This window comes from Patagioenas fasciata, chromosome 3, assembly GCF_037038585.1.
Source record: "Patagioenas fasciata isolate bPatFas1 chromosome 3, bPatFas1.hap1, whole genome shotgun sequence".
Classification (NCBI taxonomy): Eukaryota; Metazoa; Chordata; class Aves; order Columbiformes; family Columbidae; genus Patagioenas; species Patagioenas fasciata.
In genome coordinates this window covers 52,028,606-52,056,268 of record NC_092522.1, presented here as the reverse complement: position 1 = coordinate 52,056,268, position 27,663 = coordinate 52,028,606, and the positions used below count along the sequence as shown (strand labels likewise).

Sequence of the window (27,663 nt, the reverse complement as noted above, 5' to 3'; positions counted from 1 at the left end):
GCTCTGAGCCTTCATGCATGTTGCCAGCTATCCTGAGTGGACATATTAGTTACTGTTAATAATTTCAACAGTAGTTACACTGATCTTCCAATTTGGTAGAAGTAGCCATCCTGCGGCACCACAGCTACAGATAGTACATAAATGACATTGCATAAAATAGATATAAGTAAACCTGTAGGGTTTATTTTCTTCTCCTGCAAGTTTTGTTTAGTTTACATGTAGTAACATGCATACTTAAATTTTAAGTGCAGATATGCAAGATTACTATGCTTTAATACCTTGCAGTAGTTGAAGTTCCTTCCTCCTCAGTCTGCCCAAGTTTAATCCAGCAAGTCCTGTTGAATATCAGTATGGATTACAACACAAATGTAGGTCAAATTCTGATGGATGTACAGGACTAGGTATAACCAAAGAGATAACTTAAGAAATACATGAACATTAACAACAGAAAAAAAAAAATCTGAAACCTCTATAAGAATAGCTCTGTGGCGTGTACAGTCTACTCTTCTCAGATACAACACTGGGAGGCTAAAGTATTGAAATGCTCATATACCTTGTATCAAGTACAATCAAACCCATGAAGGACTTTCTGGCATCCCAGGGTGCCAGATGATCAGCAAAGAATCTGGGCCATAAACTCATAGCCAGTGACAAGTTGGATATTGCAGCTTTGAAGCTTTTGTGTAATAAAACTCATCATACACAACCACCATTGAATTAGAATAGAGACGGTAATCCTGAAATAAATTAAAAACAACAACAACAAAAACCTAACACAACCAAACCACAAAACACTACAACGCACACACTAACAAAGGAGACAGCACAAGTAAAAGGGCTCAAAGACAACTGAGAACATTTATAATGTCCTGGCATTAATAAACCTTTAAGTCTATTTTCATGTGAATTCATAATTCACTGAACTATGCTATTAGCAGTTTATTGCTTTTTAAAGCTGAAGATTATTTGCTAAAGAAGATAAAGACAGATTGAATACAAACAGACCACAGCTTTGAAAGATGTCAGAAAGTCAGCCAGGAAATGGAACAGCAATATATTAACGAAAAAGAAAAAGGGGGGCAGGGCATATTACTAACTTCTATTCAAGATACCTGTGAGGGAAATGACGGTGCTAGAAGAAAATCAACTTGCTCACACAAGATACTAATGAATTGTTTCTGAAGCTGGTAACTCATTCTCCCCTCTAAAATACATCATGAGCTTTGCAGTTTAGTAAAGGATAAATAATCTGAATGACAACAGCAAATGAAGCACTTACTGATATGTTATCTGACAGATTTTCATGCAGGGGAAAGTACTGGTTTGGAACCAGTGAGCATCAAGCCATTTGAGAGAAAGCTCTGATTTTCAGAACAAGGAACTGATATTTATCATCACAAGGTCTAGTTAAAACAAAGGATCTAGCTTACTGCCTGTGCAGAAAATAAGAACTGACTTAAACCAATTCTATGAACACAGGGTGCTGCCAAAACTCGTGAAGCAGCACGCACTCCCTTGAAGGTATGAGCACAATCAGGCAAAAAAACTGTCTCAAGATAAGTCAACTCAAGGGATCAGAAAGCTAAAAACCCTAAAAAAACCCAAAAATACCCCCCCCCCAAAAAAAAAAAAAAAAAAGAAAAACAAAACATCACCACACATCATCTCTAAATCGAAAATCTGTATTTCCTTAAAAGTTAGAGCTTTACAGAGGATATAATATGATCCACAACCTTTCACATAAACGCCACTTTCTGCCTCAAACTCCTCTGCCAGGGCTGCAGATTTCCCAATCATTTGAAGATGACTTTTCTACTAACAGTTTCCAGGCAGTAATATGTTTTGATTTTTTGAGAGGCAATACAAATGTAGTACATACATTAAGCTCAGGTAACAGGCTATGGGGAAAAAAGAAAAAAAAAAAAATAATAAAATAAAATAAAATAAGAGCAGGGTAAGTGGGAGGAATGCACCTCAACTATTCCACTGGCTTTGTCCCCACAAAGGCTGCTGAGCTATTAACTCTGCGGAAAAACTCTATTCCCCTGTGTCATGTTTCCACAGCAAGCACAGAAGCCCCACAGAATACAGGGACAACTCCAGCCTGACTCAGTTTCCTGAATATCAAGCCTGAACATTTCCTCATGCAAAGTTCTGCTCCTTCACCATGCTCCTTTCAACTGCCTTCTCCTCATAAGTCCCCACTAGCTCTTGGTGAAGTGTGACCAGAGCGGACAGCGCGGTCAAAAGGAGACTTCAGGGACGCATCAAAAGCTAAAGCACATACAAGTACACAGCCAGGAGCAGCAATCCTCAACAACATACTGTTTTCTATTACCTCTGGTCTTCATATCCATGGAAGCTATAGAGGGCAGAAGCTCTTCATGTTGTAGGGCTGTTCTGAAATGGCTACTGCAGGTGCAGAATTAGGCCAAATACATTACAAGCAAAGAGATATCAGCAATACTGAATTCTGTGCAGCATCCTCTGCAACAAATCAGGTCTCCAGCATTATGGACCACATCAGCTAGCATGTGGTGCAAAGCTGCGATAATTGACCTGAAGATCACCACATTTCAGTCATTAACAGACTCAAAAAAACCAAACCAAACCAACAAAAAAACCACAATAAACACCACATACACAACAAACCTCTCTACAGAAAGCTGCATACCCTCCCTCGCAAGAAAAAAACCCGTCAACGACTAGAGAAAGGTATAGAGAAAGTAGACTCAATAAGAAAACAATGTCAGCTGTTTTCCAGAAATATATCCAGTCACTACAGTACAGTTAGACTGGATACATGCACTGTGTCACAGCCACAAAGAATTACATTTTTCCCATCATTCTAACATACAAAATCCAAGTGAACTGGGGAGAAAAACAGTTCTTATACAATAGTTGCCTGAGCCCTGTACTTTAATCTGACATCACACGCAGGTATTTGGAAGATCCTCTCAAAAAACTATTACATGCCCACCACAGAAGTACTGTGGAACTCTGGGATAATTTCCTCCAATTGTGCAGCTGAGCAGACAGAGCACATCAGCCCTTTCCAGGTTGCTCAGCTCTTGTGTGTTTCTCTTGAGATTCAAAGCACATTCATAGCAACAAGTCTCAAACAGCATCATTTTTGCTTTAAAAAGCAAATGCACATCCATCTTCCTGCACCTTCACTCGTAAAAGTTAATTAGTCAGTGCCCTTGGGGCCATGCAGCAGGCAACAGAGTACAGCCAGAAGTCAGTGCTCAGGGCGCTCCTTTCCAAAACTCAGAAGATATTTGTTATTTAAAGGTCTTATAACACTCTAGCATTTGCCCCAACACACTGCATAGTGGGACATATTTGAAGCCCTGAAGTATTTTCCAGATGTCAGTGGCAAGATCCTGGAGAACAGTACCAACACTTGCCTCCAGGCAAAAGAAAAACTTACTTAGGGCGAAAGCTTTTATGAACTGACAGTCAATTAGTCATACAATCTCTTTAAAAGACACTACACAATGTCAATGTGTTAATAAAGGAGAGAAGTGTGCCAAAAAAGTAGAAGGGAAAGAGAAATCTGTGATATACCATACCCCTCCCCCTGCATTTTAATTTTTGTTTGACTGTACATTTCAAAAACTAGCTATACAGTACAGAGCTCTGCACAATACTAGAAAGCCTCATGTAAGAACAAAATCCTACATTTTCCATACAGTGAGCATCAGGGCCTCAGGCAGTAGTTGTTATAGCAACTCATCTTCAAAGATCTTACTACTGCCCTGCACTCCAGGGGAGATATCATCCTGTGTAATAAGGATTCAGGGAGAACATTGATATTATTCTAACACACACCTGGGTAAGACAAATGGTAGCATATATAAAAGTGTGACGCCTTATATGATTGTTTGCTGTTGATTTTCTTTTTTGGAACCTTATTATGGTGTTTCAGGTCTTCCTCTTTACCTATCAATTCTTTAAACAAGATAATAAATTAGAAAACATATTTAACATACATACTAGACTAACAGCAGCAAGCAGATTCACAGCAGTTTTACAAAGGTTAGTGTCAAAATCCCCATTCCTTTCTTCACCCTTTGTCAGTGCTTCTTCCTGTCTTGGAGCCCCAGCTCATTCCTCAGTTATACCCTATTCCACAGCCTTCCCCGTTCTACCAGAATGAGAGACTGTCAGTGAAAAGTCACCTACCACTGTAGACACATAAGCTTCAGGAGACAGATCAAGTGGTCCTTCATCCTCAGCCAGAGAAGCAAAAGCACTGTCTACTGAGAACATACCCAGGTCCATGCACAGCCAGGTCTGGCTCTCCCCGGTATCTCCCCCAGCACTCCTGGGAAGCTGGTGGTGGGCCATGACCAGGAGAGATGCCTTGTGGAGCAGGGCAAGGGAGACAAGCCGGCAGCACAGCCCAAGCTGCGCTATGAGCAAGGAACATTGAGTGGTTGCAGCAGGCTGAAAGCAGAGATCTCCTGGTTGCTGCTAGAGTCCCCAGGGTGTTTTCTCAGCCAAAACAATACAACTTTTCTCAAAGCGTTACCAAGGTCTGTCTCACACTTGATCAACAGCTTATTGAAGTGTTAAGACAGTATCAGGCTCCACATGAGCAATTTTATAGGAGGTCAAGAGGTACATCCAGAAGGGGGGAATTTGCTATCACTTCCACGGGTCCTTCTGCATTGCTGTCAGGTTTTGGCTGGGTTTTCGTGTTGTTGTTGCTGATTGTGTTTTGGTGGGTTATTTTTTGGTATGGTGTCCCATCCTCCCTCACTTGTTTCTCTGTTTTGTTGGGGTTTTCTTTGTTGTTGTTTTTTTGGTGTGTTGTTGTTTTTTTTTTTTTTAACAGAAAGAAGAAGAAGAAGGAAGTCTGCCAGTAAAGAGCCATAGATCTGCCCCATCCAGTATCTGGGTTCAGGAAAATACAGCTGCTGTTTTATTTCCCTAATGCATATCAGGAATTCAGGGAGTTTTCACATTACATATAAATCTGTTACACATAACTACTGCTATTCCATCCAAATCTTTCATTAAGGGCATCATGTCTGTTTAAAAGCAACCCATTTTCTCCTCCACTTCAAGAACAAGAATAAAATGTTTCTTGTCCATATGCATCCCTACTGTTGTTAGACCTTGAAATGATTGCCATATCACGCGTAGCAAGCGACGTGCCAACACAACTCCACCCAGGCTGCATTGACGCACATCCACCACATACAACAAATTCTCAGATTGATCTTAATATTCATTTGCAAGACACCTGCAATCCAGTTACACAACCCATGAAGAGCAGTAGCTGTCCCACTGACACAGTAGATTGTGTGTAAAAAGACATTTTTGAGTTGGGCTCACAGGGTTGGGCATGGCATTGCTCAAGACATTCAAGTTTGGCAAGGGAGGAATGTGTGTGTGAAGACGCAGTCCCCCAAGAGCTAAATTATGTTCTCCTTCAGTATTGTGGCTCCTGCACCACCTTCTGTTGAATTTGCTGACACATCCCCATCACAGAATTACGCTTCAGTTGCTCCTATTTCTGTCACATCAAATCTATTTAAGCTGAAGTTTTCCATGCCAGAAAACTGCCTTGGGCTCTGTTCTTTTGCAAACTTTCAAGCATGTCTGGTTTAGCTATTTCTGAGAATAAAGTGAGAAGAAAAATACATATGTTGCTCAGCCCAAATAAACCCTTCCCCCAAACAAAAAACTCCTTTGCAACCCCAACACAGAGCACAGAAATACATACAAGTCTTGTAGCATGGGGGAAGAACAGAGTATAATCCTCTAAATGTAAAGATTAGCTGCCAGTGTAGTTTTGAAGATTATCATCAGGCAATTTAAGTTAATAAGTGCTTTAAATTTAGCCTTAATACTCCTTTTATATGGGAATACAATTTTTGGTTGTAACTTGCAAAAATATTCATCGTGTTTTATACATGATTGAATGTCACTATTAATATGCATTGCCCAAATATCGCCATTGCTTAACTCATAATTTTATTGCTTTTTGTTCGAAAGCCTTTGCTTTGACCTGAAGGGAAGTTCCCTCTTTGTGTGAGTTTACTTCATTCCATGTTGACACTTACCAAGAACTCAACACAGTACTTAACCTACAGGAGACAGGTGTTCAAAATTATGTTTGTTTTGTTATTGTCCTGTTAATCTTAGGAGATTTTCATGCTTTAGAAAGCTTCCCATGCAACCTTTTAAAATGGACTACCAAAATCACACAGTTGCATCCTCTGTCACTTATAGTGCAGTAACAGCACAGGAGCCAAAAGTTCAAAGAGCCTTAATTCCTGCCACTGTCACATAGGCAAGTCCAGGACTTGCCTTGCAAAACTGCAGTAGATAAGTCTAGTTAAGTGACCTGGAGTGACCAAGAGCGAGCAGCCCAGACTGCTCCTGCTTGCACCTTTTCAGCCCAGTCAGAAACAACATCCAGTTGTTTCTGCATTCCTCTCATCAGAAAACAGCTGCTTCACGAGTCTGTATGACAATAGTTTCTCTGTGTGCAATCACTCGCTCAAAGGGACATGCCCAGCTATCACCTGTCTGGACTTCAAGGGATCTAGATCATTATAAATAATTACATACTTTCTAGAGTACAATTTGCAGCAAGGTTCCTTGTCAAGACATCCATGGACTTGCAGTTCACAATGCATGTTCAACTGATTACAGTTAGTCCTTAACACCAATTTACAGCTGGAAGACAAATGCAGTATTGGAGCCAGCTCCACATATAAGCAAATCAGGTAGCTGCCTATAGAAACAGACTGACATATGTGGCAACAGTCTTTCCCCCTCTCTCCCTTCCAATCTTGCCTATACCACAGCCCCAACAAGAGGCAAGATGGATGGTGCTGCAAAATATGCAGGATAGGGACTGCATGGCAGCAGCCAGCCCCGCATGTGCAGAAGTGACAAACGGAGCACTCTCCAGCCTGCCCAGTCTCCTGAGTTTCCCAGAAGCTGCAGCAGTAACACAAAGCTGGCATTTCAGAGCTCTGTCCCGACTTGGTGTCCCAGCCCAAATGTATTATCTTTCCCTTGACAGGCTGGGAAGACAGCTGGCCTGACCAGACCCAGGTCTTCATGCTTAGAATCAGACACATGGTGTGAATTTTCAGGTTGTCATACGCAGGGACAGGAGTTGGACTCAATGATCCTTGTGGGTCCCTTCCAACTCATGACATTCTATGGTTCCATGATGCTCATACCTGGTCAGGAGCTTTGCTATCTCCAGGCCACAACTCCAAGCAGTTTAACAGTCCAAGGCATGGTAGGCTAAGAATACCAGAAAGACTCCTTTCTCATACGTAGCTTCAACAGCATCCCTACAGCTGCCAAGCTGAAGTACTTTTGCTTTTCTATTTTAGTCTTCACAACAGTGAAACGAAGATTTACTAGCATCTGCTTATGAGATGAAGCAACGTCAAAGTGGCAATGATGGGCCAACATCACATGCAAAATCAGAGGCCTCATGAACCAAACATCCAGGTCTTTGCAGACTGAGCCAAGGAGGTTGGCTCCAGCTGACAACTGAGTCAAGCATGCACTTTTTGTACTCCAAATATAGGGAAAACCCTCTATATTTACAAACACACAATAAGTGGGATATTTAGAAAACAAAATACAAGAGAAACTCCACACACTGCCCAGTGTATTTGCAGACGACTGCCCCTGTCTTTCTCTAACAATGTCCTAAACATGATAGAGACAGTCTATTTACCAGATCAGGCACATTTCAATACCTTAACACACAGGCCCTGCAACAGTCATATGCAAGTCAGCTAAACACCACTAAAATTCCCCACAGTCCTGAGAGCTGACCCCGTACTGACCAGTGTCATCACTAAGGACAGCAACCGTGACACTGAAACCTACAGGGAGGATGTGCACATGAGGGAAGATGACTTGAAAACCCTTCAGTTCGGAAGGGTTCCAGCCCCTCATCCAAACCAGATAGGCAGCATCTCCAAGATATAGCAGTCCCTCAACTCAACAAGCTGCCTAGGTCCCTCAAAACACAATAGACAACAAGCATACATATGACAAAGCTAATCACATAAACATGTGGGTGAAATACATTGCTGTATATAAAACATGAAAAAACACCAGAAACATCCAGGGCAGTCATGTTTTCAACATGGCCATTGAAGTTTTAACACTGACACCACTCTTCATGTACATAAAAAGAACCATTCACTTGTCTAAGATCTGCTGGTACCTACGCAAATAGCAAGCTGTGCGACATCTGATAAGACGTCAGATTGGTGCTTCTGTACATAATATTGAAGAATTAGCTCTGAAGGAGATGTTTACTGTAATAATCAAATTTGACAGCATTCTTCAGTAAATACTTTTTCCCATAAAATACAGGACCATCCTGAGGTCTGATCTACTTATTTTAAGGAAATTGTCAATTTAGAGCATTCTTTTGTATGCAAAATTACAAGCATATTCTTTTAGCTACTTAACTGCACCAACATCTGAACAATATTCAGGTATGCTAGCCATTCAGGTAGACCATTGTAACATTATGTTCACAAAAGAAGGGAGCTATGGATCCTTTTCAAAATTCACTTCAAAAAGATATTGCTATGACAGTGGCATCCATCAGTAAATAAAGCAGTTGTTAACTGAACTCCATACCTGACTACCACAGCAAAAAAACCCCAGAAAGTGTCCATTAATTCTCCCCAGCCACCACTCAAAGACACAGTTCACCTAATTCATCTTCCAATTATTCGAGTTTTGTTGTTTTGTTTGTTTGTTTTAACTACAACACTGCCTGCTCACACGTAACAGTCATGAAGAAGGAAGGGAGAGTAAATTCTCAATGCTAACTAGCTATGGTATAATCAGATTATCTGGGATCACATCAGCTGTTGATTTCTGTGTTTTAAATCAATGCACAAGACCAGTCTGAGTCAAGTTTCTGTCCTAATATGTTCATGCCCTCACTTGAGTCCAAGCGTAACACAGGGCAGGTTCTAAACACTTATTTTGTGATGCCTCCCTTCCTAAGCATTTAGAAAAAGGCCTCTACACACTGAACAGGCATATAAGTCTATGAGAACTGCAGATGTTTCCACCAATTTTGTTTCACACATTACCACAAATAGAAGCATAGTTTGTTGAAAATACTCCATCCACCTCCAGAGCAATAATGAACCAACACAGGCAAATACATTAATCCTACTTGATCTCTTTGTTGTGTGGTACCAGACAGACATCTTTTTATGAGAAACCAAGTTTCTATAAGACTCCCAAGACTATCAGTGCCCCACTGGTATTTGCATGTGAAATTATGCTCACCACTTTCTTGGTTGCATCCACTTTCACTTTATCGTTTCAAATCAGTAGCTCAATGAAATGCATTTTGAACAACTACATTAAATTTAAATTTAGCATAATTCATCTTTCTCTTGGACTTCAACCTATATTAATCAACTAGGGCTTTCAGTTCTAATCAGCAAGAGCATAACAGGGGATCCACGGTTATTATTATATCCGAGTAGAATTATGATAATTTGATTAGATATTGCCAGCAGGAAGTAGTACACACTCTAGTAAAAGGTTTTTGTTTGTTTGTTTGTTTTTTCAGTCAACATAAGAAACCCCAGGAGTACAGTTCAACAGAATAAACATGTTGTCAACATTCAAAATGCTGGAAATTTACCCCAGACAACCAATCATCTGCACCTGTGATTGTGCCAAAAACCCCCCACTCAGTGAATTATACACCACATTCTAACTTGCACCAAAATGCAGCTGCTGTCTTCCCTTGTACACCTTTAAAATTGTTTAAGTTAAAACACAACCAAGTTGAATATTCTATTTTGAAGTAGCATATTACAGATATCAGTATGAAACCCCATACATGTTAAGTTATGCTGCATGGTGAAAATGCAAATCTCCAACTGACTATAATTGAGAGAACCCTGCACTAAAATTGAAATGCTCTACAGAATAAGCAGACTGCACTTTCTGATCATCTGCTAATAAACTGTGTGTATGAGTAGCCAAGATGAGAAGGAGGGGAAGGCGGGGGGAAATGTACAGCCTACACAATATACAAATATTATTTTGATATCAACTTTTTAAAATGAGCACCAGTCACAAAGCAGCATTCTCTCTCACTGAAAAACACGTCCAAGAGCACTAAAATTCAATTTGACAGAATCAGAACATACAGTGCCACTGAGTCAAGGATGAAAATTACGAGGCAGCATAACACAACAGGGTGACAAAACCTGTAAACCGCAGCTGTGATCAAACTAACTCATGTAGCATGCTACCCCAGTACAGTTTTGACGATTTCCATTGTGTCCCAAACCACAAGCCAAGAATAATATTACATCAAGAGAACAGTTTGAGGCATCTCAACGCAAAGAGATCACAAAGCTGACTGCACAAAAACAATGCAATTGTCAAACTTGGTCATCAACGTAATTACAGCAAGCAAAGCAGCAAGCAAAAAAGTACTTTACCTTTTTGAGGAAAAATTTCTGTAATTTCTTGTGAGGCAGCTTTATCATCTTTTTTTCAGCATTCAGGATATGGGGCAGACACCACAAGTACTTGAGCCATTCTGCAGGGCTTTGACACCTTTCGTCTCCTCTATTAACTCACTGCAGCTAGCTTAGTTCAACGCGTCACCAGACGCCAGCCCAGCCCAGCAACAGATTAAAAGGCAAGAGCTAGGCTGGATCTCATCTTTGACTCAAACAAGGAAGCTATATACAGACACTCCAGCCAAAGCCTATAGCTGTGTTGTCAGCAAGAGGATAAAGAGAACAAGATCTGCATCTCGCCCTAGACAACCTGCAAAGTTAAAATAAGTGCTTATCCATAGGCAAAAATTTACAGGCAAATAAAGTGGTACTGAGATGCTCAGTATATCTTGGTGATCCTTTCAAGCCCTGCGCTACAGAAAAGACTCATTCAACATTCAGGACTCTGAATCCTACCCAGCATTTCCTGCTGAGTTCAGTTTGCCACCGTGCACCTGTTAATTTTGCACATTGTATGTGACTCAGCCAAGCATATGAAAGAACCTGTCATTTATGTTTTCTTTAAATCACTTGGAGACTTATTTCCTTTGAATAGTTTTCAGAAAAATCTCTATGAAGAAAGAGGCTACACACAAAGATACTACATACAGATACACAGAGAGGTATTTATAGAATGTACCAATGCTGAGTTTGATTCAATGCCATAGGAACCAGAGATCATGGGCATTGCTGCTTTCCCTTTGGAAATCTGCAGTCAAAGTTTCGCACCAAATTTGGAAGGACAGGGTTCAGCAGCACACCAGTGATGCTATATCGCCCAGGTTGCTGGTGTCCTAAACCAGCAGGGTGCTGTAGGACAGCGTGATCTGAAACATAGTGTGCGCTCCTAATTATGCTCATGGGATAAATCCCCGTATTTAAGAATTTGGCATACACTGAAAAAACTAGTTAAATCAGTTTAAAAATCACTTTATGATCAAGCTACCTCCCTGACCAGTACCAGGATGCTTGAAGAGTCAGTGTCCGTGAGGATACACATAAATTCATTATGATGGAAATTGATTCAAACACTATATCATTCATTCCAAAATATTCATCTCTTGTTTTTATACTACACATATTATTTCCCACAAGCTGCAGTTGAAAAAGTCCAGCTCAAATCTGTAGTAGTTCCTGTCTACCTGTATCACATTTCTGCCACTTGTATAATTCCCTTACCAGAACAGCTACATTTGGTCCTCTGTTTTCTTGCTGTCCTGTTCTTTAGGAGCTAAAGTACCACAAACACTCTCAATGTCACTGCAAAGTTCCACTCCTATGGAGATGTGCATACTCAACCTTCAGCAAGTGGCAAGGTCTAGGGTGAGCCAAAGAAACCGGAAGTTTGAAGTTAAGCACACACCTGGCTGCAAAGTTTAGATTTAAGGGAGGGCCAAACATGATGAGCAAATCACAGCTGCAGCAAAGCACAGAACCAGACTCTGAGAACTGACACCACTATGCACCAGCGAGAAAGTCCTAGTCCTAACAAAAATGCACACAGACACTACAGAACATAAGCACAAGCTGTGTCAATGTACTGGTCATGGGAAAAATACAGACCCAGGACAACCACCAAGAAAAAACTACAGCTGAAGGTAAGCAGAAGACCTGGTGAAAGCATTTAGAAGATATTTTGGCCATCAGATTTTCAGCCTGATGGGGGAGAACTACAGACAAGGTTTTTGAGAAGCATCCTGCACCAGGAGGATAGCAGGAGAATGCCAAGATGATGATCCCAAGTCCCATTTCAGGGAATGGTTCCAAAACTGGCAACTGGGGAACCTAAGCAATGAGACAGAGACTGTTTCTTTGGTGTGTTATATGCTTTAAGAATTTGGGTGCAATTTTGATAAAGGATATAACAAACGTTTCTTAGAAGAGTCTCACTACACACTGTAAAGTGGAGAAATATGCAATACACCTGTAAAAACACTATAAAAACCACCTAGCAGGAAAATAAGCTGCAACCCTAGTAGCTTTCTCCTTAGTTTCAGCTATAAAAGGATGAGCGTAGTTTTGAAACTTAGAGGTTTTCAACCTTTACAGTTAAAAACCCTGTAATTTGGGGGTATGCATTACCCAGAAGCACATGACTTTTAATTTAAAACTTACAATTATTACTCCATTTCTCCAGGATTTGCACAATTTCTTGATATCTCAGCTTCTACCCAGGAGCTTACCAGAATAAAACAGCATTGACTTAAAACTTCAGTTCTTCATACTGCAATTATTTGTCAGCATTTTTATTTCTGTATTTGCATCCATAAGGGACACAAGGTTTTCCCTGATATCTGCAAATTAAAATAATTTGAAGAGATTCTTAAATATATTGAAAAGACTTTGAGATGACACATCATCATCCCAGGCTCTACATTCACCCAGTTCTTCAAAGTGTAGCTCAAGCTAAACAACTAGATTAAAGCTGAAAGTATCAAAGACATTCTTTTATGTCTTTTAATATATAACCAGTTTTTGAAAAATAGCTGCATTACAGAAAAGGTACAGGTAAACCCTCAGCTATAGTTGTGAAGTTCTGGGAGTCTTTTGGGGTGCAGTGTGGTGTTTTTGTTTTAAATCAAGAAGAGCATTGAATTTAACAAATTGAGCACAAATTGAAAAAATAATGCTAAACTATTTTATCAGTAATTCTAACCAAATGTCAGTCTCTGTACCTGAGAGTTCTCCATTTTACCATCTTGTTTTGATTTACAAATCCACAAACTTATGAAATGTCAGAGACTTGCTTAACACAAGCCAGTTTCTTCTCTGGTTAGCTGACCCATTGCAAAAATCACTCAATGCATTTCAATAAACTGATAAATATCGGATCAAGTCCAGCAATATTTGTTCGTGCTTAGAAATAGGACTCTGAAATATTTCTCAAGATTAAGCCGGACATCCAAAATGGTAAGTGTTACCTTTAAGAGCAGCAGCTTCTGACATGCAACTCCTGGTTATTCTAACACTGCACATCTATACTGGGAACATATGCTCAGGCCCTGGTTTGCAGAGAGAAGGTTCACCAGCTCCATTGTCAGTCACAAGCTTTCCATTGGGTAGACAGACACCTAGTTCCTGATACAAGGCCCTTATGAGCAAGGAAAGGAATTTTCCTCGATGTCTGGCTATTGGACCGAGCCATGACAGTAGCAACAAGAATTGCTGCTTTAGGACTCAAGTTCCATTTCTTACAGCACTACCAGCAAACCCATAGCAAGGGCAGCATGGCAGCTCTGAATATACACACAGACATTGAGGTCCAAAGGTCTTTGCTCATGGTGCTATTGATCTGCATTAAAAACAAACAAACAAACGAAACAACAACAAAAAAATCACAACAACCCACAAACAAACAAAACCACCAAAATAAACCCCACCACAACAAACAACCTTGAGTTTTTATCAAGTCTTTAATATTTGAGGTCAATACACAGAGGGTGATTTTTTTCCTTTGCAGTACAAAAAGGATTTATCCTACCATCCATACAACTAGCTAGTACAAACGTATTCAAGATAATGAGGGCTATACAGAAATGACTGATAGTACTCTCTTATAGATCATTAATGACTTAGTCATGCTGGTATCTAACTCTCTACAACTACCTGAAAGGAGGTTGTAGCATGGAGGGCGTTGGTCTCTTCTGCCAAGCAGCAAGTGACAGGACAAGAGGAAATGGCCTCAAGTTGCTCCAGGGGAGGTTCAGATTGGATATTAGGAAATATTTCTTCACAGAAAGGGTTATGAAGGACTGGAAGAAGCTGCCCAGGGAAGTGGTGGAATCGCCATCCCTGGATGTGTTTAAAAGACACATTGATGAAGTTCTTAGGGACATGGTTTAGTGCTAGCGTTAGGTTATGGTTGAACTTGAGGGTCTCTTCCAACCTAAATGATTCTATGATCTTTCTTGTTGTCTGTTTCATGGCTATTTTTGAAACAGGTATGCAAAAAAAAAAAAAAAGTTTGGATTGCAGAAACTTTTTTTCTCTTCTCCCACCTCAAGAAGCCTGAAGTACAACACATCATTCTCTTTTCCTCTTCTGCCCTGATACACCAATTCCATCTCCTCAAAAGCCACCTTGAGGGAGAAACAAGGAAGCAAAATGCAGGGGATGCTGCCCACTTTCCAAATAGCATGAAATATGTGATAGCGAATCAAAAACATTAACCTTGAAAAACCCCATTACTCTTCCAAAAATCACTAGTGCCAAAATCCATACCAGTTTGGACTTGCCAGTGCCCATTACAGGTAGCAGTGTTTGCAGGTGATTTTTCCTTCCTGTTTTAATTAGCGAGCATACCTGCCCAGCAGATCCTGCTCAAGCTCTTAAAACAACTCTAATGTAACCCCCCGTTCCTTACACCTTCCCAAACACCAAACTAAAAAGGCAGTTTCCTGGGGGACTGATACTAAGGATTACTGCAATAGAAGCAGCAAGTAAATGAATGAAGTTCTCCACAAAACTGCTTTGTCTCCTTGCTGCCCTAAATATCTCCAAGTTTGAGACACTCTCAATCAGATGATTGCACTACCTTTACACCAGAAATATATATATAAAACAAACAAACCAAAAAAAAAACCACACACCAAACAGACCTCTGCAATTAAAAAGAGGAAAACACAGCAGTTTTCCATCACAGTTGGAGAACTTCTAGATGTAGAAGTTCTGTAAAGGAAGAGGAACAGCTTTTTTTTTTTTTCTTTTAATGGAACTTTTTCTACCCCAAAGCTTAAGGATGCATATGGCCAAGGTTTTAAAGGATTCACTCTATGTTCTGCTGTGAATTCTGACACTATGTTTGAGGTTTGATGCACGCTTTTGTTTCTTCTCTCTATTAGAGATTTGTGAGGGTTAAGACAGCTCCAAACAGTTTATTTAAATCTGTATTATAAATGCAAACAACCTTGAAGTTAGTTTCTATTTACAAGCCTTTTTAAACAACATCAATACACAACACGTATTGAAAGATGATCCTTAGTTTAGCCATTTGCAAGTCCTTCCAACAGCTTTATACTTACATTAGCTCACAATAATTGACTCATACTACTTTCCTCAGAACACAAAAATCAGGTTATCCTCAAGAGATGCATTATGATTCACAGTCTCTCTATAGCTTAACATATATACTACTAGAAACATCCCTTGCAGGAGGTAGGGTGAGGGAATGGAAGTTACGAACAGAGAAATAGGTTAGCAAAGGGCCACAAGTTATAAATATATCCTTAATACCATCCTTCTCCATACATCTGTGCAGTTTCTCCAATCACCAAATGCCACACACCTGTGTTTGAAGTTCATCACAAGTCAATTTCATATCATGTTTTATTCTGTACTTTCTACTGCATTCACTGGTGAAAACAAAGGAAATTACTACATTAGAATACACTGAGAATACTGTCAGAATTTGTAATCAGGTTGTTGTTTCAGAAGTGTCACTACATACTCTGTAGCAATCAGATATTACTACTGATTAGATAGGTTTGTAACACTGTTCACTATAGTAGAAATTACTTATTTGGAAACCTAATTCAGTGCCCCAAACAAGTGTTGCTCTCATTCAGGAGTCCTCTTACAGAATAACCAGAGAGTCAGAAATTGGTTCCTATAAATGAAGCTCTGTGCTTTCAAATATGCCAAAACCAAAGAAGTTTTGTTAAAAAGTATGATCACAACATGCCTCAGAACCTCCAGTGTAATTTAGGCAGCAGGACACAGCCAGCCATGCTGTGTTAGCCCAGTCTGGACTGCACCCTGTTTTTTCAACCCTGAAAACTGAATCAGGGCTTCCTTGTAGAGGTCCAGTGCAAATCATGGGATGATGCTCCAGTGAAGGCCCACTCATGGACAGGATCACATGCCCAAACTTTCAAGGAAATTAAATTTTTGAGAAGTGAATACCTTACAAATACTTGCGTCTAGGACCCCAACATTTAAATAACAGTCTCACAGCAGAAATTAGACCCAAAGACACTTAACCTTTCCACATACATAAAGCAGATTATGGAAGCAGTCAAAATTTTAAAGGACTTTCAGTCCTCACCCCCAGTGAGGGGACTGTAACAAGGGTTCCAATTCCACAGAGGCACCAAAATAAATGGCTGTGCTTTCCAGATGAGGCTGCGTGCAGATGGCTAAACTCTAAAGAATCCTGCCAGCAGCAACCCCAGGGGAAGCTGCCAGATCTGAAGCTCATATCAGTCTTTGATGGGTTTTGCTCTCCTGATGACCCAGCTCTGAGGTGCCACAAAAGTGTTCTTCTGAAATTAACTGCTTTATCAACATAGTGATGCACCATGTTTACTAGGCAAGTGCCAGACCTTAACAAGCAGGGTTTTAGTGGTTTCTGTTTGCTTGTTTGTGTGTGGCTTTTTCACTTTGTGTTTAGTTTTGTTTTTTACTTTTCAGGTCAGTACTGAGTATGATATAACCTTTTTTCTCTAAAGATTTTTTTGAAAGACAATGGAGTTGCAATTCAACAACTTTAAAACCCATTTCAAGCAGGACGTGTAGCTGGTCATTCAGCTCTGGCGCAACCTGGAATTGCACAGGTTTTCTATGCTTCGGGCCTTTTTTTCATATCTTTATGGAAGATACATAACTTACAGATATACTGAAAATATGCCACATCAGTGAATTACTGGCCTACAATCTAATGCTTTCAACAGCTGTGGAAGGTCAGATTTTGAACACAGATTCTTAACTTCTCCTGACCTTTACAATAGGCAGAGTAGATCTATGTGAATAATCCAGGTGGCTAAGCTGGCATAAGAATGGATAAGCTTTTATACCATATACTGTTCTTATTACAATAATCACTGTAAAGATTAATTCATATTGTGGGTATTTTGTTATCACAGTGAAACAGGAAAGCCTGTTTCTTAAAGTGAATGCCTCAGATTCAGACTTATATCTAATCTCATCTAACATCTCATCTGCTCTAACAAGTGTCTCTCTCAGACATTTTTTTGGGCAGTCTAATTGTTCTAAATTTGCAGATGTTCTAAAAGCATATCTTTTCAGTTACAAATATTTTATTATGTATCAGTGACCCTTATACCTTACTCATAGCTATACAGGATATAGAAACAGAAGTAATACATGGCTTCAGCCAGAGACTTCAGAGAAAACAGAGCCACATTTTTCCTTTAAGATAATACATACTTAGTTTTTTTCTCTTTGTTTATTAGGATTCATTTCAATAGCTTTATATTTTAATTTTACTTGTGATTCTGGCACATTATATGCATACATATAGGAAAGAAAAAAAAAGTTTGAAATTGTTTGGGTTTGTCTTCACTCATCCACCAAAAAAAAAAAAAAAACAAACACAACACAAACCACACACAAAAAACAACAGAACAAAAAAAAAAAAAAACCCACACAACAAAAAAAACCCACAACGTACACACACAAAGCAAAAGAATTGTCTCTTATTTGTTTCACCTTTAAAGAGGCTTAATATTCTTCCCATCTCCTCATATAAGTTTCCCTCCATTCCTCTAATAATTTTCAACAACTATTTGGTCTCAACCACATTTCATGATGCATTTTCAAAGGTGAAATGACTGGAACTGAACACAGGGTTCCAAATACGAAAAATCAGTGGTACAGCTCTGCTATTACAGCCTATTCACCTCCTCCTGCCTGCAGTACCTCCTGCATACTTCACAGGCAGAAAGAGGGTTTAGGCTCCAAAGCCTGTATTTCGTACCTCCCACAGGTACACACAGTGGCACAAGTAGCAGTGCAAGGCTGTACCTGCATCCTGCTCAGCATTTTGAAAGAGATTTCTAGAAATAGCTATGCTACTAATTTCTTAAAGCTTTTTCTATTCACCTTCAGTGCTTTTTTCTCTTGTGATTAAAGGTACCATTATTTTTCTATTGTGATATCATGTGGATGTACCACAAATGTGAACACAGAACAATGTCACAATGACAACATACGAGTTCTTTGCTCACAGATTAAAAAAAAACCTTCCCATACCTTTGTTATCATCTCATTATCTCTCATAAGGTGGTGCAATTATAGTCTTTGTTATTCCAGTAATTTTGGCAGAGGATCAAACCCTACCAAATAAACACAGTAATCTGAAACAACGTGCAAGGACAGTAATGCTTGGAAAATTCACAGCTTCTCCTAGGTGCTTCATCTTTCAGGAGTGGCAAGGGTTCCAGAATTTCAAAAGCAAGAAGGCAGCAGAAACACCATCAATACCAGATAATTCTGAAGTTATCTTTACAACATACCATTAAACCAAAATCAGAAAAACAGCAATAAAATAAGTTTCAGCTTTATTTAGGCATCTGCCAGATCTGTTTAAGGATTTGTCCTGGTTTTGCTAAAAACAAAGTTTCTCTTTTAGTGAATTTGCCTGTCAGCTAAAGCCTTCATATTAGCTCCATTTTCCTGGAGAACCAGATATATGTTTTGGTAAACACAGCAATGGAATGCGAGGTCATTGATAAGGACTGATGCACCTCTTGCAAGAGGGGCAACGAGAAGCAGGTGACCAAGAAACTGACCAACGGAGTATAACATCCCATTCACATGAATACTTCATGTGAAAGTGGGAGATCACAAGGATCTCGCCCCTTTTGCTTATGGCCAACATTAGGAGAGGACCTTGCTGGTCGTCCCTGCAAACTGAGGCCTAGTGACAGACTGAATCCAGCTCTGGTTGTCTGCAGAGTCTAGTCCAGGACTTCGGGTGCCAGTTCTGCAGTTGCTGAGACTTTCAAGATTGGTTTTGTATATTTTGTGTTATTTTTCTCTATTCTTATTAGTAGCATTAGTAAAACATTTTAATTTTTCCAACTCTCTTCTCTCTCTCCTCCTTTCCCTCCCGATGGCCTGTCCTTAGTGGGAAGGGGGGAGAGGGAGGGGCTGACAGAGGGAGAGGGGTTAACAATACATCTGCCACGGTTTTATTGTCACCCCGCAATCAAAACCACAACAGGATTAGCTAACACTGAACTGTATTCACACTGAACAGCAAGCAAACAGTAACCTTAGCTACATTTGATATATTTTCAGATATTAAATTCATTTATACCGGAATTTTACAGTGTGCTTACCTTTCAAAATTTATGTATAGGCAAGTAGCTGAAGGACTATTGTTACAAAGCAAATTTGCTAAGTTTTATTGTGAGAGACCAGTTCATCTATGGCCACAAAGTTACAGAAGAAATTTTGCAACTCACAAATGCTTATATGCAAGATTAATAAGTAATATGGAACAAGATTTTGAAATCTATATTGATTAATAGCAAACATGCATTGTTTGGATGGAAGGAGCAAGAGAACCATCTGTACATTGTATAGTTAGCCAAGCTGTAGGATGCTTTGCTGGTAACAGGATTAGCAAGAACTGTCATAATTTTGACTCATAAATGGCAGATTCTGTGTTCAGGCTGAGGTCACTCAATTTCAATAAAGCAAAAAATAAGCATCCAATAGCTCAACACAATACAGCATCACACCTTAAAAGGGAGATAGCATTCCAGGACAGTGCAAGCAGGGGCTTTAAGAATGTAAAATCACGTACTTTGATATACAGTGGTGCCAGAACTAGAGGCGGTTTGAGTCTAAAGTAACAGAGAAAACCCACACTAGAGACCTGTGCTTTTTAGAAGATTGCAAAATAATTTCTATGCTGTACAATGTCCCTCCATTCACAGACCTAACATATAACTGGATATAGAAAATACTTAGAGCTCATTTGGGTTGAAAGATAAAAGTTCTGGCAGAAGCTTTGTAATTTTGCAAGTTAACATTAGGAGAAACAACAGTCATAATCTATTATAACAATTCCTGTCTAGTGTTAGCCATGTACTTTCATCCACTTGTGCCTATCTGAAGCCAATAACTGGAGTTTGGCTAAAGGTTATTTTCCAGAAAGGAATTCAGTTCTGACTTGAAAGCTTCACCAGAAGGACAGGCTCACTTCCCAGATGTGGTTTGTCCCAGTGACTAGCCATCCACACTGAAAACTGGTAGTGCTTTCTAGTTTTGTTCTCAGCTACCAGGGCTGGGGAGGGGATATAGACTTAAGCTTCCAGTTATGGCTTCTCACACCAGCTCAGTGACTGCAAGCATTTCCCAACTACTGGCAAATCTGATTCACTGAAGTACGTGCAACCTTTCAGACCAGTTCTTGCTACAAAAGCGTTTAAATTAGCATTCAAAGAAATGAAAACCCCACCTTAAAATTACTGAAGAGCTACTCCAGTTCTCCCATAGCAATTCATTCCTAACTGATGAAAATCCTTTTTCCAAACAAGACAGACCTCTACTGTTGGACAAAGTTACTGCAGCCTTGACAAGTGTATTCATTACCCCAGAGTAATTCCATCACTCTAGTTTTAGGTTATAACTATGCATTGCAAGTTAAGGCTCTCATTGCAGCATAGTGGCAGGATACAGCCAAGATGGGTTGATAGCAGAGGTAGCCATGCACAAGGAGATAGGGTGGGGGGTGCCTCCCTGTCGTGGTTGAGACGGACAAACAACATAGACCAAGTTCTTCCAGGATGAAAGTAGTAGATGCCATTTATTGCCACAAGTGCATTTTTATACAGTTTTACCAATTCATGTGTCTCTTCACTATTGGTTACAAGTTACAGTAGTAACATCTCATTGGCTAATTTAGCTATCATCAATGTTACTTTTCTACTCCCTTCTCTCTCACGGGTACATTCTTAACATCTCCGGATACTCCTTTAATCCCATCTTTCTCATGGGTAGGCCTTCATATCTTCAAGGCTAATTTTTGTTCCCATGCCCTCCATCAGGGAATCCACAGACCCACCGTAGTCCCCCACACCTCCCCACTAATGCATTTCTTCTTATGGGGTTATCTGGTAGAAACAAACATGCTCAGAACCTCACAATAAGCTACCCTTCATGGCACTGCTGTTGCTGCTTAAAATAAGGTGTTGTAGATCTAAGCAACAGGGTTAAAAGATGGAATAGCTAAAACTAAGAAATCTGAATTAAGATAAATGCACATACTGCAAATATCACAGAATCATAGAATCATTTCATTTGGAAGAGACCCTCAGGATCACCAAGTCCAGCCATAACCTAACCTATCTCTAGCACTAAACCGTGTCCCTAAGAACTTCTTCTTAGGTGCCTTAAGAGCCTTTTAAACACCTCCAGGGATGGTGACTTCATCACTTCCCTGGGCAGCCTGTTCCAACACCTGACAACCCCTTCTGTAAAGAATTTTTTTCTAATATGCAATCTAAACCTCCCCTGGTGCAACTTGATGCCATTGCAGCCCTGCTTTAGATAGACACTGAACTGAGCTCCATGACACTGGGACTAGTATATGTCACCCTGTTGGGTGCAGCATCCCAAACAGCATTCTAGCCCTGTCAAAGTTCAAGTGACAACTGTACCCAGGTTACCTAATGCTGGTCATCCTGTCAGATCCCCTACACTGCACCACAGTTACTGTGGTGTTCAACACTGCTATATCCCAACACCATGCAGAAGTTGACAACGTCGTTATTTATTTGGTTAAGAAACAGCGAGCACTTCCCTTGCACCTTCCAATTGCAGACTATCACCTAAGAAGAAACACAGAATGAATCCTACCTCACTCTTTAAAACCATAACAGAGTGCAAATAGAAGCCAAAAATCTTGATTCTTAGACTGGAAGCAATCTCTAGAGCTCATATAGGCCAACTGCTCAATGCAGAAGCTGCCCCCAGACTTGGACTCTGTGGCAGAAGTGGCATAGTTATGGGTTGTGGTTTGTTTTGAGGGCAGGATTTGGGGTGAGGGGGAGTTTTTTGTTTTAGTAGTAGGCTGGACTATGGCTGTGCAGAGAATTAAGATAAAATCTTGCTACAACAGAGTAAATAATTGTATTTATGGTACTTATCCTGCAAGATGCACCTCAGTGTTTTCATCTGCAACAGACTTACACTACATCCACTTCTTCATGGTATAAAGATACAAGACACATCACAAAATAGTTTAAAACACAGATATACAAAATTTATCCGGGAGCTCTGCAAGAACTTAACTTCAAGACTAGAAATGCTTAGTTGCCTTGGTTAAGTTTCACCCTGCTCTGGGGGTTTGTTTCAACTCTCGAAGACCTGTTTTCAAGAAAAGACACTCAGTTACCACAAATTAAAATCCATAACCATTTATTAGTCTCAGTAGTACAGGAATCATTATCACTGCCCAAAGTGTGACAGTAACATGACTGAGGCACTTCAATCTGTAGAAAATAGGGTGAATGCCTGCCTTATATAATGTGGAAATGTGTCTTCAGTGGCCTAAACTCTGCCAGACAAGGAAGCAAGTCAAAGTGAGCTGTCCGATGGCTGAACTGAGAACTTGCTAAGTATCAAAAGCTTTGTGATATCTTAAGTTTAGAAGTACCTTTTATTGAATTTTGTAGAAGTTTCAGAAGCTGAATGCTCAGTTTTACTGAACCTGCACTAGATGTCAGCATTGGCTGCAGTAGAGCTGGGCGCAGCTGGCCCAGGCATGCGCTAGTTTCTGAAGAGCTGCACAGGGCTTTCCTTCTAGACTAATAGGGTTCATGTTTGCATAACAATTAACAAGAACAAAAATTGCTTCTTGTTCTGACAGATAAAAAGTAAGAAACTACATGTTTTGTCTAAAATGTAGTCTCTCAAAGCTGAGCTAGTCTTGTAACTAGATCAAAGAACAATTAAACAACATGTCAACATGTAGCTACAGTAACTATAATCTTGTTTCTGTAGTCGAACAAAGAAGTTGGCGGACTACTTATTTTTGAGAATATAAAATTTCCCAGAAAAAAAGGTAAGTCAAAGCTGTTTTGCAAGAAGCAGAACTAACAGAACTTGTTTCTCAACAGATTTATGGTTATTGTTCTTTGGACTCCTCTCTTCCTCTTGCCTTTTTTGGACAGGGACATAGCATACAGGTTTCCTAGCCTGCTTACCTCACTGAATAGTACATACTGGCTTGCAGACAAGTACAGCTCTTCTTTTTCTTTCCTTGGTAGGGAACTGCTTTGAGTCTCTCATCACTGCTCATCTGTCAACTTTACCAAAACCTTTGAGAACAGAGGTGTAAGTACCTACCCTTCTTTCAAATATGACTGAAGTTGGCCATAGTATTCAAAAGTTACCTATCAGGGATTTACTATCAGTGGAATCGTATGCGTTGCTTCCCTAGGAACAGGTTAAAGATCTACTCAAGACTATCAACCTCAGCATCTTTCAACAACCAACTGATGCACAATTTCTTGCTTACAGGTCATGCAGTCTAAGAGTAGGGGAGTTTTCAGTACAATTCTTTAAAACGAGACTTATCTTCATCCCCATGGCAACAGACTGTGGGCATGTCCACACTGCAGGTAGAAGATGTGACTGCAGTTTATTTGCTAGCTTCTCCTCAGTAGGTTCAAGAAAATATAACAATACACCCAAAGGAGTACGGGGGGTTAGGATCTTTGGTCACTGAGCGCACACTCATTAGCTAAAGCTCATGTTGCCATCCCTTAGCTGTTCTTGGTACTGAACCTTTCCCTCCCATAGGTGCAGAAAAATAACAAGCAGCTACAGAGCAGCACCTGGTAAGAAGCTTACATCATGTTACCTGAAATTATATCAGTGTGCATTTTGCAAAATCGTAATGTATTCAAATAACTTTAAAAGACATAAGGCATACATTATGTGTCTGCCCCACCCACACACCCCCACAAAAAACAACACCACCACAAAAAACAACACTCACATTTGGGACTAACAAAGACACAGGTAACACTGTACCCAGAGATGGAGATAGCCAACAGACTTTTACTTCAGTTGGCCCTTTTTTCTATGGATATTTCCAGGTATCATGTTATGTTAAAATGCACATTAGCCTGAGTAAGAGCATGCCAAAATCAATCTCAGACTAATATTCAAAAATACCCATCAAAATGCTCAGTATGGTAGCCCTGTGAAATTCCATATAATGTCACAGTAACATAAGAGGAAAATGATCTAAATCTAATTTTTCCCATGAGCACCTAAACCTCTGGAGTTTAAGCTGTCTCAGCCTTATTCTTCAAATTAGTTAGAAGACCAGAGGGGGAGTGGGAAACCATACACTAATCACACCACAACCAAAACAAAACACACACAGGTAGATGCATCAAAACACCTTTGTCTACAGCTAGTACCATCTTCCGTCACTGAATATTTCCACTAATTCACACAAGCTGAACTGCATCCCAGCAGCAAAGAACACTCAGCCCCCTGGGGAATGAGTTATGCCAGCTTCATGTCTTCAAGCAGCAAGGAAAGCTGCTCCTGGTCTCCCATATCTGCATTCTTGTGAAAAACTGGAGAAGTCACACAGGGAGCTCTTTTGCTTCTCCTTTAACAGATTTAGTCTACTATTTATGTTGCCATACACAAATTAAAAATGTTTCTGAAACAAGGAAAAACAATGAAGTTATTCATTTCGGTCTTGAAAATGATATTTTTTGTTATAATATGTTGCCATCTGCAACATGGAAACAGATTTCAGTGCCCGGATCAGCAGTTATCTGACTTTCTGTAAACACCATGCCAAACTCTTGACTTTTTCTAGCCTCATAAGTACAATACTTTTCTCACCATATTAAAAAACTTATTTTTCTTTGAATCTACATGTAAAGCCCCTCAGCTCCAAAGCAAGCCTCTTCATACAGAGGACCGCAGTATGTCCCCTAATAAGCTGCAGCACACATACAGTCTTCAGCCACAATCTTCATCAGAAAAATCAGCTATTTGGACTTGGAAGAGTCCATAGACCAGATAATGAAAGGTTAAAGGGTTTTACCATGAGCAAGGAGACATTTCTGTACAAAAATCTATACACTCGCAACACATAAGCAAGTCTTCCACCATTTCATATCTTTTACCTATCTTTTAAAATTCTAGAGTCATGAGATCAGGTGAAACTCCAGTTTTCATTCTGTTTTCTAAAAACATTTTAGTTGTTTGGCCGTAAAAAGCCCAAGAGAAAAAGGTTATCAGTATTTTAGTACATGATCTTAGTTTTCCTTTACTTCTACAGAGAAATGAAAGACAGTTTTAACAATGCAAGTTAGTGACCAAGGGCAGTATGTTTGGACATTGCATGGTGCACAAGTATAACTGCAGAGAAAACAAGAACAAAGAGAAACAGTGCAGGAAGAGCTACCCTGCTTTTCCAAGACATCTTTCCAGACAACCTGGTAGCAAGTCAACAGCAGCACAGACTTTCAGAGGGTTTCTCTGTCCAATGTGACAAAGACAAAGCCCAAGCTCCCTCTGTCAGCTGCAGATGGAAATTCAGATATTAATCACCCAACAGCTGCCACAGGGGAGGCATCCAGCACCTGTATTCTCTGCTGCAACCAAGTGAACAGGATTTACAGGTGCCCTACATGCCCCATAAGGTCTTTCATCACAGTGAAAGGAACACACTAATCCAAGTTAGATTTCCTCTTCTAAATGGAAGAAGCCATTATATCTGGACAGCTAAGGAAAACAGTCCTACACTGTGTCTTCTGTAGTCAGCATCCACCCTGTACAGTGCTTATGGTGTCCTTAAATGCTTCCCCCAGCTGTTAGCCAGGGATACAGAGCTGCTGCATCCCACAGAAAGATCTATTTGTTTACACAGGGTGCATCTACATTAGTTAGAGAACAAAAGAAGGCAGAAAGACTGAGCTAGGCAAAGCAGTATTTTTATGGTCCATTTCTCTCCCAGGGCTTGGGACTGATCTCATCCAGAAGCACCTTTACCTCACATTCATAACTGAGTCACAAGCAAAGGCAGCTGGAAAGAAGGCTCACAAGTGTTCACTGATATTCACAGTTGTCTAAGTCATCAGATGGTAACATCCATTTTGTCCACTTGTTGCCCTTAAGTAAAGAAAAAAACCAAAACAAACAAACAAACCACAAAAAAAACCAAACCACAAACAACAACAAACAAACAAAAAGAACCAAAAACAACCCAAAACCACCAACCAAACACATCCCACAAAAAAAACAATAACATGGAAGAAATATAGATGGCATTTCTGGTTTCCTGTTCCCTTACACCACCTTGCAAGAACCACCACAGTCCCAGCACCAAACCTGGCAAACCGATGAAGCCAGCCACCACTTCAAACATGTAGCAAGCACCTTCCATAGCTCTAGATATTCCAAAAGTGAACTATGGTGCGAAGACAAAACATTTCATGGGCAAGATAAGCAATGGGTTGCCATACCAACCCACTCTGTACCTGTAATAAGAGCTCAGTGTACAATTATTAATTAGCACCTATACTACCGGAAAAGATGAAAAACTCAGCACCCTACAGTATATTGCCAGTCTGCAAGATTTGGAAGTGTATATTTCAGGCTTTTCAAAGAAACGAGGTCAAATTTCCTCCCAAAGTTGATGGGACAAGTTAGCCTGCTTAAAGAGAATTGTCAAAAGAAAGACTAGTAGAACCTGGTAAAACCTGTAAGAAAATGAACGAAGAATAGTTTCCTGCTGATCTAATAAGTTACAACAGAGAATCATCAGCAACTTAAGAGATAAACAGTTATTCTATACAGAAGCTAAACTTGAAATGTCTTTTATTGTAACTCAGACATTCTAGCTAGTTTTCTATTCTTTGCTACAGTAAAGAGCTTAAAATATTCAAGTTCTTAAAGCTTCATTTACCAAAAAAATGTTTACTGCAGAACCAGAGAGTTAGAGAAGTTTAAGTGAGGATCCAGGAGTCACAATGCTAGAGAGACTCCTGAGTGATCTCCTGATTTGCATTACAACAACTGCCTGCCTGTCTGAACAGAAGATAAGATTTCAAATTTCTGCTTCAAATCCAGGGAAGTTGCATGGTTCCAGGGAAAGCAGCTGGATTCTGCCTAGCTTCTTCATCAACAGGATTGTATAAGCTTCACCTTGACATCAAAGCCTCTGGGGATTTCAAATCCTATGATGAGCACAAAGTAAACAAAAGAACAAGTTCTATTTGCACACTAAGTAAACATCCATTAGTCTTGGGCACTTTTAAATTATTATTTTTATACAGTTACTTCAAGGCTGACAGTATGTACACCAAATATCCCACCCACCTCCACA

General features: G+C 39.9%; 1 protein-coding gene across 2 annotated transcripts in view; it reads right to left on the bottom strand.

Annotated features, from left to right (window-relative positions):
• RPS6KA2 (ribosomal protein S6 kinase A2) overlaps nt 1–27,663 on the bottom strand; it is a 290,506-nt gene that overhangs the window by 247,061 nt on the left and 15,782 nt on the right. Inside the window, exon 1 of one of the 2 annotated variants that reach the window (XM_071806356.1) lies at nt 10,488–10,558. The exons of the other annotated variant lie outside the window; for it this stretch is intronic. Coding sequence (XP_071662457.1) covers nt 10,488–10,535 — 48 coding nt within the window. The 5' untranslated portion in view covers nt 10,536–10,558. Of the gene's footprint in view, nt 1–10,487; nt 10,559–27,663 lie in introns of those variants that run through there. 2 annotated transcript variants of the gene reach the window in all.